Source organism: Chiloscyllium punctatum, chromosome 24 (assembly GCF_047496795.1).
Source record: "Chiloscyllium punctatum isolate Juve2018m chromosome 24, sChiPun1.3, whole genome shotgun sequence".
NCBI classification, from domain to species: Eukaryota; Metazoa; Chordata; class Chondrichthyes; order Orectolobiformes; family Hemiscylliidae; genus Chiloscyllium; species Chiloscyllium punctatum.
In genome coordinates, this window is record NC_092762.1 from 75,520,827 (window position 1) to 75,538,716 (window position 17,890).

The window sequence follows — 17,890 nt, forward strand, 5'->3', positions numbered from 1 at the left end:
TTTTAACGATGAAAATCTCCTTTTGATGCTGAAGGAGTTCATGAAATTCTAGAATGATAATAATGAGTATTTGATTTCAGTGATAACTAAGTTGGGAAAAATGCCCTCTCCTTAATAAGCAATGTCACCTCACCCTCATTAGGGGCAGTTATTAGAATGTTCTGCCTTATGTCAACAGACCTGGATTCTCTGGTTTATCTTGTGTAATATTTAATATTACATGGTCTGAATGACTGTATTGCACACATTGCATTTGGATATTCCCAGCGTGCTACAATGCAGGTGTAATATAGTCAGGATTTATTATTGTAATGCCCTGATTAAATATATGCAGGATTGCATCGATTTTACAGAACAGAACCTCGCCATTCAGCCCAACTGGTCAATACTGTATTTATGCTATACAGGTTCTCCCATGTTACTTCACTGAACCCTGTCTACAGTTTGTATTCTATGTCCTTCACAGATTCCACTAGCTTGCAGTTAAATGTATTTTTTTGTTATTGATCTCAAATCGATCCACTTTGTAGCAAGTTCCAGATTTTCATCACTCTGAACACATTAAGCGCAGACATGCAAAGTATCTGCCTACCTGATGCAAAAATCAAAGAGGAAAGCTCAAAGAGGATTCATTGAAACTAATCACTGATAAACTCTATAATTTCACCGCACCATGATACCCCAACATAAATCTTGGCTATATGGTTTGTGTCAATCACATCCTCTCACATCCTTGCCACAGTGATCCTCCACAAGTAATGTCCTTCATTCCTCTCATACGGTTGGGGATCAGACCAAACTCCCTCAAAATATGTCCTAACTTTTTCTCATTTTAAAAGGTAAGTGTCAGGTGTTGCATTCCAAGTGCAAGTCATTGGTCAAACTGTCAGGCTTGAAGCAAAACATACTTTATTCACACATTATTGTTAAAATATAGACAAAATAAAATTAAAGAACAGGCTTTACTGTAATTCTATCAAATACTTCAAATAATAACCTACTCATTACAATGCAGTAACATCTCATAAGCACACTCTTGGCAAATGCAAATTCAGTCAAATAGGTTGTCTCACACGCAATTCTAGCAGCAAGAGGAGAACCTCAGCTTTTAGCTGTAGCAAATAGGGGCACAGAGGAACAGAGAGTGACAGACAGATGTAGCGGCTTTTACAACCCCAACAACTACTGAAAGCCACACAAAAATCCTAGTTCTGTGGGAGCTTGATCCAACTGCTTCTGTTGTTCCAACTTTAAAGAAAATCCCAAGGCATTACAAGGTGCTTACTTTATTGGCTAGGAACAGAATGCTTCACACTTCTGTCTCAACCTCCCTTCATAAAACAAAAAATACACCTCTTAAACCCATAAAATCACCACATGTACAAACCATTGGACAATTCTCACAGCTCTCAGTCACTCTCACTCTTTGTTGGAGAAGAGAATACACAATTGGTGAGAGGCAATGTCTTGGACACAGAGTGTGAGGGGTTGGCCTGTAAGTGACAGGCCCGTAGGTCAGTCACTGATGTCACAGGCTATCATGCCCCACTGGGAAGAAAACTTTGTTTCAGGGGGCTGCAAGGTGATGGAGAATTTACTGGGAGGCTCCCAGCCTCCCAAGGCACTGGTTCTCAAACAATGTCAAGAGAATTAATTGTTTGCCCAAAGACTGGTTTTCCAGATGGATCTCTCTCTGCCTCAGAGGACCACATAGCTGCAGCTGTTGGTGATGCAATTTCTGCTCCTGGGTCTTGGTTGAGTTGGAAGGTGGAGTTGCCCAAGTTGTTCCCACACTGTGGTGAAGCCAGGCAAGAAAACTCAGCTGAAAGGGAATGAAATATTCAGAAGCTGCTTATGGAGGCTTTCAATTAGCTGTCATGGTGCGATCTCATTCTCTGAAGCAACAATAGGCTCAAACCTGACCAGGGCTGGAGCTCCTTGTCAAAGCTTTCCCAGCCTATCTTTTTCACAGAGGTGGCTTTTGGCTCTGTGCACTCACTTCAATATCCCTGGCAAGTCAATTCCACTCCATGGTGCACAATGGAAAGCAAGGAATGAATGGTTAAAACAGTTGCTCATTGCTTGATCATGGGGCTTACTGCCTGAACTTGGAACATGCACTGGGAAAGCCAGAAGAGAACAGAAAGAAGTTGGGTAATGATCCAACACGCATCCTAACCTTCACATCTCAGAACTTGCCTCCAAACTGACTCGGAAAATTCTGCCCAACGTCTTGGAAAACAGGCTCCCAGATTTCTACATTGCTATGTCCATCTCAAAGAGTCCAAGCAGGTTTGACAAAATGGGGGCGTTTTAATGCGAATACCTGGATTTCACCATAAGACACAGGAGTAGACGCAGGCTATTCAGTCCATTGACTGAATCCTTGAGCCTGTTCTGCCATTCAATATTATCCTAGAGATTGCACTCGACTCCATTTAGGAGCCTTCGTTCTGTATCCCTCATTATTCTTAACCAACAAAAATATAAAATCAATCTTAGTGTTGACATTTTCTATTGATGTGGTCACAGCAACTTTCTGGGCAGAGAGCAAATTCCAGATTTTCACATTCTCTCTGTGGCAAAGTGTTTGTTGATGTTAGTCCTGAACAACCCAGTTCAAAATTGAAGATGACGTTTCTTTTCTGCACTCCTGCCCCTCTATCACCCTATCCCATCCCCTCACCGTATTAAAAACATCTCAATTTGACAATCTTCGATCAATAATTATTACTATTTCATTTATTGTATCCAAAGAAAGCAAGTGTCCCCTGTGTAACCTGTCCCTGTAGTTAGGCACTTAACATACAGCCTGTGCACACTGATCACTTTCAATTCATAACATGAACTGCTATTGTGATGTAGACAAAAATGGCAGCTGATTTGCATTAATAGCATCATACAAATGATAAGCAGTAAGTTTTCAGTGGGTGTTGGTTGAGAGTGAGAGAGAGGTATTGCCTGGTGTCATCTGCAGAACGGTCTAGATTACGCTATGGAAGCTTCCAGAGTTCAATGGAACCGCTGGGACAAGCAGACAGGAACTCAATTGAACGGTTCATTCTGAGGAATGGCACTTCCCACCAGGTCACACTTTCTGCCAGTATTGGCCTGGTACTAGTAAGGTCAATCTTGGTGTGGCCTTGCCGCTCACAGCTATCCGAGTCAGAGATAGCAGCACAGTCTACTGAGTGAAGCTAACTTTGTCCCCATTTGGCAACAGGACCGAGCATTGGAGCAGCTCCTTCTGGTTAAAGTGGTTGAGCTGCTGACGCTGTCATACCGCCTACTTGCACCTGTGGTTTCAGCGTAGTAAACTCACTCAAAACACTCCTATACAGTCAGCAGAGTTTACACAGACCAAAAAGTGCATTAAAAAAAACAGCAGCAGCTTTAATTACACACTACCCACAGACCACAAACTAATCATGGCACAAACACATCACATAAGCAATTTTTCTCAGTGCTTGTTTGCAGTCCAGACCAAAACTGACATCACCCAGCACAACACATACCAGCCTCCCCACTACTGAGCTCCAAGCCTGCCACAGTCAATGGTTAAGGCGTTCTGTTGTGACAAGTTAACCACAGCATCGACCTTCCCTTTGCCAGTCATGGGCACAGGTCTGTGCCCAAAACCTCGCCTGGCTGGGAAAGGCCTCTGGAAAAATCACCTCAAGGGTCATCGCATCCAAGATTGCAAACTGGAATACAGTGAAAAGCTAAAGTGGAGCCAAAACAGAGTGCTGGGATATTACTCCGACCAAATAACAAACTGCTGCAGTAACTCAAGTTTTTGTTTGGACGTCATGGCGAATAATTGAGAGTTAGACAACCACAGGAAGGCAGACGGTGTTTAAATCAGGACAATTGCCTTGAGGCCCAAGCACCAAACACAGCCACTGATCCGACTGCAGATTTGGTTCTCTTTGGGCCTTTGATTCAATATTCTCGACCAGGGAAACATATTATAGCAATCCCTTTTCAAGGTTACGGCAGCCCCTTCCACTGTTTGTTGATGGTGGAGTTTGCCTCTTGACTTTTCTGTCAAATCCCTGAAGCAACCAAAAATGCAATAGCTGCACAGTGTGTCTGTCAGTAGTCCCTGAAAGCACTAACACTACACTTTGCATTAGCACAAATAAATAGATTAACATCAGTCATTTTAGCAAAAACAAACAGTCTCACCTCAAACAAAATAAAACTAATTTGTGCAGACTTAGATTGTTCAAAGTTTGAGAGAAGATTTGTAGCTCGGGTGCTCGTTGTTGTGGTTCTGTTCGCCGAGCTGGGAATTTGTGTTGCAGACGTTTCGTCCCCTGTCTGGGTGACATCCTCAGTGCTTGGGACCCTCCTGTGAAGCACTTCTGTGATGTTTCCTCCGGCATTTGTAGTGGTTTGAATCTGCCGCTTCCTGTTGTCAGTTCCAGCTGTCCGCTGCAGTGGCCGGTATATTGGGTCCAGATCGATCTGCTTATTGATTGAATCTGTGGACGAATGCCATGCCTCTAGGAATTCCCTAGCTGTTCTCGGTTTGGCTTGTCCTATAATAGTAGTTTTGTCCCCGTTGAGCTCATGTTGCTGGTCATCTGAGTGTGTGGCTACTAAGGATAGCCGGTCGTGTCGTTTCGTGGCTAGTTGGTGTTCATGGATACAGATCGTTAACTGTCTTCCTATTTGTCCTATGTAGTGTTTTGTGCAGTCCTTGCATGGGATTTTGTACACTACATTGGTTTTGCTCATGCTGGGTATCGGGTCCTTTGTCTTGGTGAGTGTACAAAATCCCATGCAAGGACTGCACAAAACACTACATCGGACAAACAGGAAGACAGCTAATGATCCGCATCCACGAACACCAACTAGCCACGAAACGACATGACCAGCTATCCTTAGTAGCCACACACTCAGATGACAAGCAACATGAATTCGACTGGGACAACACTACTATTATAGGACAAGCCAAACAGAGAACAGCCAGGGAATTCCTAGAGGCATGGCACTCATCCACAGATTCAATCAATAAGCACATCGACCTGGACCCAATATACCGACCACTGCAACGGACAGCTGGAACTGACAACAGGAAGCGGCAGATTCAAACCACTACAAATGCCGGAGGAAACAGCACAGAAGCGCTTCACAGGAGGCTCCCAAGCACTGAGGATGTCACCTAGACAGGGGACAAAACGTCTGCAACACAAATTCCCAGCTCGGCGAACAGAACCACAACAACTTAGATTGTTTTTTACTCTAGGTCAAAGGTGACTGAAGGGTGGCTTATTTATTGAAAATTATGAAGGTGTTAGTTAGGTTGAACCCAGTGGAAAGACTAAAACTAGGGACAATCAACTGAAGAATAGGCAACAGTACATTTGAATTCAGGAGAAACTGCAGCATTTGGACAGTAGCAAGAAGGTGAAACTTATAGTTGAGAAGAGCACAATAGACGCATCCAAGGGGAAACCAGATAGGCACATGGACAAAGGAATTGATGGGTATGCTGAGAGATTTAAATGAAAATTAGAAAGACGAAGGCCATGTTACGCATAAATACGTTGTACCAAACAGCCTATTTCTTTGAGTAGATGTTACATAATTCATTAGACACATCAATATCATTGATAATACCACAAAGCCCAATTCCAATCAAGAGCAAGGGGAAGAGACTTCTGATTAGTTCAATTTAAAAATGTTCTGATAAATCATTGTCCTCCCCTCCAGAGATATGGGCTAACTTCTTGAACCACTGCAGTAAATGTAATAGATCATTTCAGAGGGCACCAAGGGTCAGACACTGTGGGACGGGATCCTTGTACTGGTCAGATCAGAGATGGACACCATTATTCTGAACGACAAGAGGAAGCAATGTGGATTTTCAGTGGGAGCACAAGTAGGCCATTCAGCCTATCAAGTTTCAATTTGGTAACTTTTCTTGGATATCAAACGGATTAACTCCAATTGCCAGTGGGACTATTTTAGCCTCTTTGTTGCTAGTCCGGGAGCTGTGCGACAACATGATCATATCTGACCATCTCAAAGGCAGCTGCCTTTATTGCTTTTTCAGTTCTGATGAGCCTGTTGCATAGAAGGCCTTTGCTGTTTTCACTTCAGATTTCTAATTTTGATTAATAATAAAAGTGGATAAATGTTTGCATGGTGTAGGATTTGAGCAAGGGTTAGGAAACTGCAGAGTGTATGGAAGGCGGCTTGGGGAGCTTGCAATGCCACTGAAAGACTGAACGCACTCCTGAGCCACATAATTCAGTAAATGAACAATGCTGGTGAAACAGTGTCTGTTCTGAACTTAATGGCCTCAACTCACAAAGTGGTTTAGTTGATTAACCAGATTTGTGAATGGGTGAGGAGTAGCCAGGCGCAGGTCTAGCAAACAGCTGCCTCCCAGCCCCACTTTAGTCCAACCAGGCCTACTGCCTTTAACAGGATCCGTGCAGTGTCTGAAGCTATTCCTGTGGGATCCCTGTCACCAAAGCTCGAGATGGATGATAATCGGATGCAGAGACACATCGCAGCCTGTGACTGCAGTGTGCAGATAGGAGAGATTAGTGTCATTCTGGAAAAGGAAGATGCAATAACAGAGATTAATGGAGCAACACTATCTGCCAACCAACCACTTGGACAGAAAAGCTTACCTGTTTGTGCATTTCAATGTTCAGGCCATAGGACATTTCATAGTACTGGAAAACAAAAAAGGGAAGGAGAGAGAGCATTAATGCTGGGAAACTGTGAATCTGCAGTTTGAAGCTCACATGGTTTTAATCACAGAGGAAGACGCCTTTCAGCCCCTTTAGTTTTTGCCAATGCTGAATACTCCACACTGCCTCCTTTCCTGTCAGTATATCCTCCTATTCTCACCCTCCTACATTCACATATCCTTTGTCATTCACTCACTGCGTCGTTGATGAAATGGGAAAGCAGTTTGTTTCTGAAGTGTTAATGGTAAAGGTATCAAGGCAAACAGAGCAATGTGAGGAAGGTGCTAATGAACCAGCCCTGATCAAACTGGGACACAGCAAGCTGGGAGGAGAGATCTCAAATCAACTGGATATCCAGAGTCCCAGGCTAAAACTCTAGAGACATGGATTCAAATCTCTCCACAGCAGCTGGTTGCATTTTTAAATCATTTAATAAAATCGAATGATGATCATTAAACCATCATCAAATACTGTGAAAACCTACATCAGTTCACTAATGTTCTTTAGAATTCAAAATGTGCCCCTCTTACCCAGTCTGTTATGAGAGACCCCAGACCCATTCTTTATGGCTGATTCTTAACTGCTCTCTGAAATAGTGTAGCAAACCACTCATAGTTCAGGGCAATTAATATTTGTCTTGTCAGGGACATCCATATCCCATGACAGAATTTTAATAAATGCCTACGACTAGTACTGTGTTTTCATTGTCACTTTCCCCCAAGAACTCTAATCCAACTGGAGGCCATTCTTATTTGGAATCCACTGATGTCTGTCATTTCATTTGGGTTTCAAAGTGCATTCCTCAACACAGATTCCAAGGAAACTGAAATCCATACATAAATAAAAGAAGGATTTCTCTCTTCATGAAACACTGTTTGAAATAGTCAGGTTTCCCCCCAAACAACACTAAATCAATGAACGTAGCGGCTAACTAAATGTCTTGTAAAAGAAAGTGGGAGCCTCATCAATAAATACAAGGTCACCCCAGTCCGAATGGAGTATAGGGCTGCTGTCCGGTGAGGGGGAGCGGGAGGGGGAAGAGAACTTGTGCTGAGTTTAACCAGAGGGTCATCATGCCTCAGGTGAGGGAATGGTTGAGATGAAGCGTCCTTCATGGTAACCTCAGCCGATGTGGGATTTGAACCCATGTTGTCATCATCACTCTGTCACAAACCAACTGTCCAACCAACTGTGCACCCAAATGAACTCCCACTCATTAATACAGCGTCAAATAACAGCACTCACAAGGAGTACACCTCAGGAAATATCAGACATTGCCTATATTAACTTAGACAAATCATGAGGTTCAAAGTCCCTTGACAGCTGACAGTGGTTTCCCAAGAACCCCTCGCAGCAAATGGGCTAACTGATCATGGAATCAGCTTCTAAATGATTGGATGAAGAAAGACCATTGGCCTTTTAGTCAGGACCTACTGAGCTGATATAGTGGACAACACACTCAAAAATGCCTCGATTTTCGCAATAAAATGAGAAAGTGCTGGAGAAAAATCAACAGATCTGACAGCATTGGTGAATTCAGAAAGTGTGTTAATGTTTCAAATCCAATACAACTCTTCTTCAGCAATCATTTCACAATGTACTCAAATGACAAACACAGGCCATCAGCTGTCATAAGGTCATCCATGAGGTGTATCATTAAACAATGGCAATAAATTAATTTCTGCCAACTGACATCCGGATAAATGTGGAAAGGGATTCTTCTTTACTGCTAATTTTCCATTCACATTTTAAGGGATAATTTTCTCATCAGTTGCCACTTTAGGATGCGACGGAAGGGGTGATGGGGAAGGAGGAGGATTTGTCTGAAAGTGCTGACAGCAAAGTGGGACACAGAGGACAGAGTAAGGCAGGTGTCATGAGGCAGCAATCCAACAGAGAGATTATCATGGGGCTGGTGAGGAGAGTAGCCCAGATCCCACATTGGTTATGCCATCTAAACAATTTCATAGAGTCACAGAATCCATACAGTGTGGAAACAGGACATTCGGCCTATCGAGTCCACACCGACCCATCGAATAGCATCCCACCCAGACCCACTCCCCTAAACCTATCCCTGTAACCCTGCATTTCCCATGGTTAATCCACTTATCCTGCACTTCTCTGGACACTACCTAGCCTGCATATTTTTGGATTGTGGGAGGAATCCAGAGCACCCGGAGAATACCCACACAGATACTGGGAGAAAGTAGAAACTCCACACAGCCAGTCACCCTAGGCTGGAATCGAACCTGGGACCCTGGTACTGTGAGGCAACAGTGCTAACCACTGGGCCAGTGTGCTGCCAATTCAGAGCCCTCCCCACCAGTAGGTACTGCCTGAATACACACAGAGTAGATGAGAGGAAGGGATTTGGTGGTGGGGGGGGGTGGGGGGGGGGGGTGGGGGGGGGGGGGGGGGGGGATGTGGGAAATGGAAAGAGTATGGATGTTGCTACTAACAGGGAGAGTGGACCTCCACTTAGCAGTATCCAACTCTAGCTCAATTTTAATGCGAGGGGAAAGGCAGTCAGCCCTTTGGACTGGACAAAGTTAATTTTCTCCCCCCACTTTTTCAGGGGATTTGAGAGCTAATGCCACTCGAATTTCCCAACCCATGTTGGTATGGGAATGTGTCACAAAGGCTTCTTAAACCTGTGTGGACTATGACCCAGAGGTTATTGTATAGGGTAACTCCAGGATGTTGATGGCACTAACAAGGAGTGCCTAAGTGCTGTGTACAAGTTTGGAAGATGTAAAACCTTAAAGTTGATGGTGTTTTTCTAACAGCATGAAACTAAGCGTTCAGCTGACCACATTCTTCAAAATTCTCTGACATCATTTTGTTCAAGCAAGTTTGGCCTGAAGATTGTGCAATAGTTAAACAAGTGCGTTATCTTCAGCTACTGCCTAACAGATACTGCACACAAACCACCACATACAATGAACCAACATTATCCATTGTATCACCATATAATTTGGGCGAGTTAAAGGATTGCCTGATGTGAGACTAAACTGTACACAGATCAGCCAGTCTCCAGTATGGGCACCTCCCTAAGCAGAGCTCTGGGATGGCACCCTAGCCAATAGCTCTCTGCCCGGTTTCTCACCTTTGTAAGTGCATTATCGGCATTTTAGCAACAACCTCACCAACCACCTTACCCAACCTCTTTCACCATACACCCCTCTTCTTAAATTATGAAGATACCTCAAAACTAAATCTATCAGTAAAGCCACGCGTTACATACTGTGTAGTGAACTGTCCAAATTACAGCTCACCTTTCAGTCAACTGCAAGCAGCTTTCTTGCTTGATTCCTGAAGAAGGGCTCATGCCCGAAACGTCGATTCTCCTGTTCCTTGGATGCTGCCTGACCTGCTGCGCTTTTCCAGCAACACATTTTCAGCTCTGATCTCCAGCATCTGCAGTCCTCACTTTCTCTTGACTCTTTGGAATGCCTAGTCTGGGAGGAAGTTTGCTGGAGGGCCTTAGAATATTCATGTTGACTAGATCTCAAATCGCTTCTACACCAGGGACCTCAGATATCCGTTAAACTCCAGCTCTCCTTTATTCCCTGTGGCCTACATCATTAGAGATTTCTCAGCTCATTAGGACCCAGTGCAGACTCTGCAAGACAGAGTCAGCTGCAGCCCAGAATGCAGGGGGCGATGCCAGTCACCTGTAACTTCTTCACCAGCATGCCACCCTATAAATTAGAATTAGAATCCCTATAGTATGGAAACAGGCCCTTTGGTCCAACACATCCACACTGAACCCCTCTGAAGAGTAACCCACCCAGACCCATTCCCCTACCATATGCTTACTTCTGACTAATACATCTGACCTACACATTCCTTCACACTGTGGGCAATTTAGCATGGCCAATTCACCTAATTGTGAATTGTGGGAGGAAACCGGAGTACCCGGAGGAAACCCATGCAGACATGGGGAGAATGCGCAAACTCCACACAGACACACAGTCGCCAGAGGCTGGAATCAAACCCGGGTCCCTGGCGCTGTCAGGCAGCTGTGCTAACCACTGAGCCACCATGCTGCCCCCAACTGACAATCCACTTAACAACTGCTGCTCAGGGCACCAGCAGACTAGAGCTGTGATCTAGATTGAAAGAGCTTCCCTTCTGAACTACACAGGTTTCAGATTCTTTCTCCAGAAGAAACACAGTGAAGGGAATCCATACATCATAAACATCACACTACCTGCTGCTTTGGTGCATGCGTGATTATATCTCCAGGATATAAATAACATTGACTGGAATCTTCAATCACTAGTTTAAGTGAGATCACGGGGAGGAGAGGGTTTTGCTGGAATTTATTACTGGAATGGCTGGAAAATATTAACCAGTAATTCTTTGTTTTAAGGCAGCAATGCCTCCCAGCTGCTTGGAGATTATATTTACCCAGGACATATACAAAGTACTCTCTCGCTTGTCTACATTTGTTAGATTTTAAACAAAAAACAGCAGTCAAGTCAGCACCAGTTACATTCCACTGGGAATTCTAGTAATGGAGATGGGGGTAGGACTAGTAACAAAGGAAAACAGAAGTTTGGGTAGTGTCAAATTTTAAACTTTACAAACAGGAATATCCCCTGAAACAAGGAGGCTTTCAAAGGACCAATTACTGCAGGTTACCGGAAGTTGGAAATAAATCACAGGAAAAATAAAATACTGTAAGTTCAGAGTTGGTCAAGCAGCACATGTGGAGAATTCCACCGAGAATCAGGGATAGAGTCAGCACAGAAGAGGGCCATTCAACCCATCACACCTGTACCAGCTCCTTGAAAAAAAGAGCTTCCAATCTTTTGCCCATTTCCCATGACCCTTACAAGTATCGCTCCACCAAAATATTTCTCCAATTTCCTATTGCAGCCACTATAGGGTATGCTCGACCACCTTTTCAAGCAGTGCAACTTAGATCATGACTTACTAACCATTCTGCGATTTCTCATCTGCAATTGTGGCCATCAGGTGGCTGGGGTACGGTTGGGTTTGGCCACGAATAGCCCACTCACAGTATTCAGTCTGTATGCAGACTGGAGTAACTGGGTGAGACTTTGAAGATAAAGTAGCTCCAGCTAATCAAAGTAGTTCCAACTGCAGAACCCTCCCCCAGGCTTCAGGAGGTGAGGGAGGAAGGTGCCGAATGTTGGAGATCTAAAGGAAAACTAACACATGGGTTCAGCTGGTCGTTTCTCCCGACAGCTCGAAAGATCAACTCAGTCTTCATTTCCTTTCTACCTTATGCAGCATCTCCCACTGCTGCCTGTGCTATCCCATAGCCAAGGATTGCTGCATTGAGAATGAAGACAATAAGGACAATAGTAGAAATGCTAGATTGTCATTTTTCAATCGCATCACTTGTCTAATTGCAGTCTGACGCAGTAACTGACAACAAGAAATTTGATAGTTGCAGCAATCAAGTGAAATTTGATGTACAGCATATTGTTTTAACAATGGAATGTATTACATTGCAAATTTCTTTACGATTGCAACCGTAGGGTCATTTCGTGCTGACTGGCCTTCATTAAAGTGCTTCAAGTCAGTCACACTTCACTGTCAATAGAAAAGAGGGCATGTACAAAAGCCAGCCATTTCTTGGCATTATTGTCTGATCTCCATGACGTGGTTCCTTCCTCAGAGACAGGAACCATGGCAATTTGCAGAAACTATCCCTTCGCTTCGCTTCCCCCCCCCCCCCCCACCAAACCCATAAAATTAGCCTCAGATGGTGACAGGAATAACATCAATAACAACTTGCATCGATCGAGAGTTTTCACATGGAGTACACTTGGCCAGAGGCTGAAACATAGATGAGCAGGAGAATGAAGTGGTCGGAAAAATGACTGGAATGGGCATTCGAAGCTTAATGAGTGGGATAGCTCTGGAATGTGCACTGTTACTGGTAGAACAGAGGGGAGAGGGAGGGAGTGAGGGGTCAGGGGGCAGAGGCTGCAATCAGAAGATTGAAGAACACAGGCCAGAACTCCCTCAGGCTGTCAGGCTACTGACACAAGAGATAGATTTGCAAAAGGAGGTTGAGATTTCTGGAACCTGTAGGGATAGTGATAAAGGAATCAAGTAGGACATTAAGAGGCAGGACAAATATTTATACAGAAGTCACAGGAGAGCAATTGGCAAAAGAAAGGTTCGGATCCTGCTTGATTTGTACTTCTCCCTTGCCTATACAACCGCAACAGTGCGGACTGGGATTCAAAGCCCAAGATTTTCTGGTGTAAATGGGAGAAATAGTCCTGCAAACTCATTAACCCAGTGAACCATGAAGGAAGTCACCTTTCACAAATGCGAAGTACTGATCGCATCATTGGAAACTGACTCGGAGGATGAATTAAGAAGCACAGTTCCAGTGGCTAGACTGCTGTAGCCTCTTAAACCCCAGATTATCTGTACTTACTTCGATTCCACTCCCTCATACTGCCAGATCAAGTCTCTCCACAGATGACAATGCTTCAGAAACAATATTTGTGTTACAGAAGCTAACTCCAGAAGCTTGGTTGGAATTCTTAGTTGCAAGTCAGCATTGGAAAAGTCACCCTTGCTGTTCTGTTGCTGTACAATTAGACTAGTGCAGGCTGCATTTAAGACTTAACAAATTACGAACCAGCAACATGACTTTGTTGTAAGCCCTGCATTAATATCATGATGCAACAGCTACTTCGACATAAGTACATGATATACTGCAGCCCAGACACAGGCTTTTTCAGCATTACAGGGCTCCGCAAGTGTTTATATTCCACCCAAACCTCCTCCCATCTCATTCGAATTAGCAAACACTTCCACTCTTTCACTTGTTGCTCCAGCATCTTGTGCACAGTTTTTGTAGCTGGCCACCAGCAATGGTGAGCCCAGTAAGTTTGGTTCAGCTGAGGGAGGGGTGGGTGTGTCGGAGTTACTCCTGAAGCCACCTGGAATGGAAAGGAGAACGTGAAGAGGAGTACGGATTTTTTCCGAATCTGGATCTGGGAAGAGGAGAGAGAGGGGAAAAAGCTAATCCCGCTCACAAGATGATTGAGAAACTTAAAATGTTTCGCAAAAGCAGCATGAAATTACTTGTTTTACTCAACAAGTAGTTATGGTCTGGAAGTATGGAGGAGGGTGGTTCAATAGAGGCATTCATGAGGGTATTAGACGTTTACTTAAAATCAAAAGAGTGCACAGGGTTACAGAGCAAAGGCAGGAGATTGGCACAATGGGCCAAATGGCCTCTTCCTGCTCTGTGATAATTCTGATATTCCATGATGTGCATGTCAGAAAACTTCCTCCTTCTGGTTTTGTTGTTGAGAGAAACAAAGCAGAAAGCCAGGACACCACTTTGAAATGGCCTGTTTGTTGAGAAGCCTATCAGTTAAAAGGAGGAACTCAACCACAGTCATGAGGTCAGCCTTTCATTATCGGTCTCCTTTGGCAAGAACACTGTGTCCCCTCTTATTTCGGCTTTGCATAATGCTACTGCATAGTTTTCACATTAATAACCATTAGCGTATGTCATTACTGAGGACGTGTAATTTCCTGTGGGAATCTCCACCCTATCCAATCATGAAATTGGTAGGGCTGGGTGAGAGTTTATGATGAGTTTGAGGACAGAACTGTGCCTCCAAAGAACAATGATCACACTGTGCTCCAACCACAGGAATGAGAAACTGAGGGACAAAACATTGCAGAGAAAAAAAGTGACCGCTCCAAAAGAGTTTAGTTCTCCCGTGTAAGACCTCATGGGTAAGGTACCCAGTTAACTTTAAAAATGTAGGTAGGGATTTCAAGATGAGCTAATAGTTGGAACCATACACATCCATTTTCGTCCCATGCTAAAACACTGGGTATGGTCCAAAAGTATCTCATTGGATGTAAACTGCTTTGAAGTGTCCACTAATCATGAAAGACCCAGAATAAATGGGAGCTTGTCACTCCCATTTATCAATGTCCTGATCTTTTGAAATTATTAATAAATCCAGTGTTGTTGCCAACAATCAGTAATAGAAATGTAAGAGCAGATGCAAGCTATTCAGCCACTCTAGCCTAATCTCCCCTGCAATTTGATTGTACTGAAACCAATCCAGCTGCAGGCAAGTCTAGTTACCTCCAAATTCAATCGCTATGTACTGGTATCGATCATGCGTTTCATGTTGAAACCTCTCAAAAGCACTTCACACAATAGGCAACTTTTGTCATGCAGTTTCAGATGTTACATGGACAAATGAGACAGCTATTCAATGACAGCATTATCCCACAGACATGGGACAAACAACAAGGTCATTTGCTTTCGGGCATTATTTGTTTGAGGAAGGAATTTTGGCTAGCGCACACTGGCTGGTAAACTCCATTAAAAGTTTAAAACACAATATTGAATTACTAAGCAGTTAATCAGAGTCAGTTTGCAAGCATTTCCAATTGCAATGTTATGTTTGACCAACCTTGTACAATTCTTGTCTCAAATCAACAGAGGATAGATAAATTGAACAACAGATGGGTTGCTGGGATGCAGAAGGACAATAATTATGAAGGGGCGAAACTCAACATGCAAGCGTTTGGGGGGGCGGGGGGGGGGGGCGAGGAGGCGAGGAGGGGGGAGAAAGGTGTGGTCATGGAGACCACAATCTCCTTGGGTACAATGGAGTGGTGTGAGGGGGTAAGGCATCATGATGGTTGACATAGAAGGGCTGAGGCTCAGGGGGCAAGGTTGAGAGATGAAGTGATTAATTCATAAGAGGTGCGTAGGACAGTGTGAAGTTCAGTATCAACGGGCTTGACAGGAAGTGCCAGGAACAAAGGACAAAGGAGGCAAGCATGACCTGCATTCCATTCCATACTCATTGAAAGCAGGAGGACAGAATGGCAATGGAAAATGGCTGTGACCACATCCAGAACAGGCACAGGAGAGACAGAGAGAAAAAGAAAGAAAGAGACACAGAGACAGAGACAGAGACAGAGAAAAGAAAACTGTTGGGCAGGCAAAGGACTGAATACCGATATGGACGCAGGGAAAAACAGCTATTAATGGGGACTGTTAACGATTAGGAAATAATGAGAACTGCAGATGCTGGAGAGTCAGAGTCGATGAAGTGTGGCACTTGAAAAGCACAGGTCAGGCAGCATCCGAGGAATAGGAGAGTCAACATTTCAGGCATAAGCCCATCATATCAGGCTTTGATGAAGGATCCCCTCCAAAATGTCGATTCTTCCACACCTTGGATACTGCCTGGACCTGCTGCGCTTTTTTTCAGTGCCACACTTTATCTACACAACCCACTGTAAGCCACTGTGTTTAGTAGCAGACAGCAGAGATTGAAGTCATCTGAAATACATGCAGTGTGGGATATATATCCTGGTCACAACTGACCTTGACCATGACATTGGTCAATGCAGATCAGTCTTCTCTGTGATGAAGGAATCCCAGGAGATCCCGGCAGTAGGGAGCACTTCCCCACTTTCGTAAGTGGGAAGATAGGACGAGCAGGGTACCACAGAGGCGTGGTATATAGGCAATGAGGCAAGTTTCAGAGAATGGAGAGACAGATCCTGTTTGGACCCACAGGGAGAAACCCTTCACAAAACTCACCAAAAACTTCAGTGAAAAATGACTGAACATCACATGGTTACTGTCTTGGTCAGTATTCCTCCCATTAAGCAACATTTTAGATTTACCAGCATTATCCATTCCTAATGCCTACACAATAATGCAGTCTTTACCATTGTTAGTTACACGGGTTATTAAAAAATTACAGGTCGTGGATTTCGTAAAAAGGAAGTTGGATCCATGGTTTTTAATTTAAATTTAGATTCCCTGAACAGTGAAGACACCCAGACTTGCACAGGTCCTTCATTCAGCCACAGCTGGAGTGTGCTATACCATTTTGGAAACCCCAGGTAGAAAGGAAATTAAAATTACAAGGAAATGTCACATTCACTTCGCTGGATTTGAGGAATGAGAAATTTTAGATAATAAAAGGAAGACTTGAGCAGCCGGAGATTTTCTCACTAAGTTGATTAAGAAGGAGGTCAAAATTATAAACTGGTTTTAAAAGATAAATACCCTTGTTCAGCATAATGCTGACAAAAGTGTACATTCTTAATGCAATCATGAGAGAATTAAACAAGAGTTCAAGAATTTCCATATACAGAGGATGGTTGAGTTTTGTGGTAGTTCATTGAAAATAATTTTTGGCTAAAACAATGTGAGTTCATTACTTGGAAAGAGTAAATTTTAAATGCATAATGGAATGAACAGGTCCCACAGGGAGAGATCAGCAAGGGCACAGGTTTGATAGCCTAGCTGGGCAGTCCTCTGCTGCAACATTATAAGAACTCCTTGTATTTCTTCAAAGTCATACCATGGAATCTTTAAATATCTAAACCACCTTAACAGACAGGAAGAGGGTTTACTGACTCATCCAAAGCACAGTCACTCTGACAATGCAGCAGGGTCAACCAAGTTTACTTCTGCACTCTTATGCAGAGGAGGATATCCTAGTGCATCAGGAAAAAGGTCACAAAGTCAGTACAGTGGGGACTAGGAATCCCAATATCAGTCCTTTTCCTCTTTGTGAAGGGTATCTTCCTGGTCTATAGAGTTGGGGATGGATATCGATAACAACAATGCTGAAATTATGACAAGTTGTTTCATCATTTTGACTTATGTGGATCAGAGGGAAACATCAGTTAGTGTCCCTGTACCTGATCATAATCAGTGCTGAGAAGGTGGGCAAGTGGTAAGAGCTTGTATTACACTGTCCCAACATGGAGAAAAACAGATAAGATTACATCTTGCACCATCAAGTGTGAAACCCAGGCATTTTCAGATTGGGTATTGCAGAGTTAAATGCAGAATAAAACCACCTGCTAATCTTCAGCAACACTGACAGAGACCTAAACTCAGAAGAGTTTTTCTTGCTGCACTGACTTGCTACCTTCCCAAGCCACGTTAGAGATGACACTGCAACGTCACATGCAATGAAGCTCCTAATCCTGGAATGGATAACTGACCCTCGTTTGAGATGGGCTCATTGCTGGAATTTGACATCTGGGAGGGCACTTGCCTGGATTTAAAAACCAGCACAAATTCCCCACATACCCCTGGCCCTAATTCACTTGCCCCTAGTTCCCATCAGGGACACAACCAAAAACTGATCATCTCCTTGGTGACTCAT

General features: G+C 43.7%; 1 protein-coding gene across 7 annotated transcripts in view; it reads right to left on the bottom strand.

Annotated features, from left to right (window-relative positions):
• Window positions 1-17,890, bottom strand: part of LOC140494706 (transducin-like enhancer protein 4) — a 217,021-nt gene that overhangs the window by 171,022 nt on the left and 28,109 nt on the right. For all 7 annotated transcript variants that reach the window (XM_072594216.1, XM_072594215.1, XM_072594211.1 and 4 more), the window contains exon 4: window positions 6,651-6,695. In XM_072594216.1, the coding sequence (XP_072450317.1) occupies window positions 6,651-6,695 (45 nt within the window). The remainder of the gene's footprint in view (window positions 1-6,650; window positions 6,696-17,890) is intronic.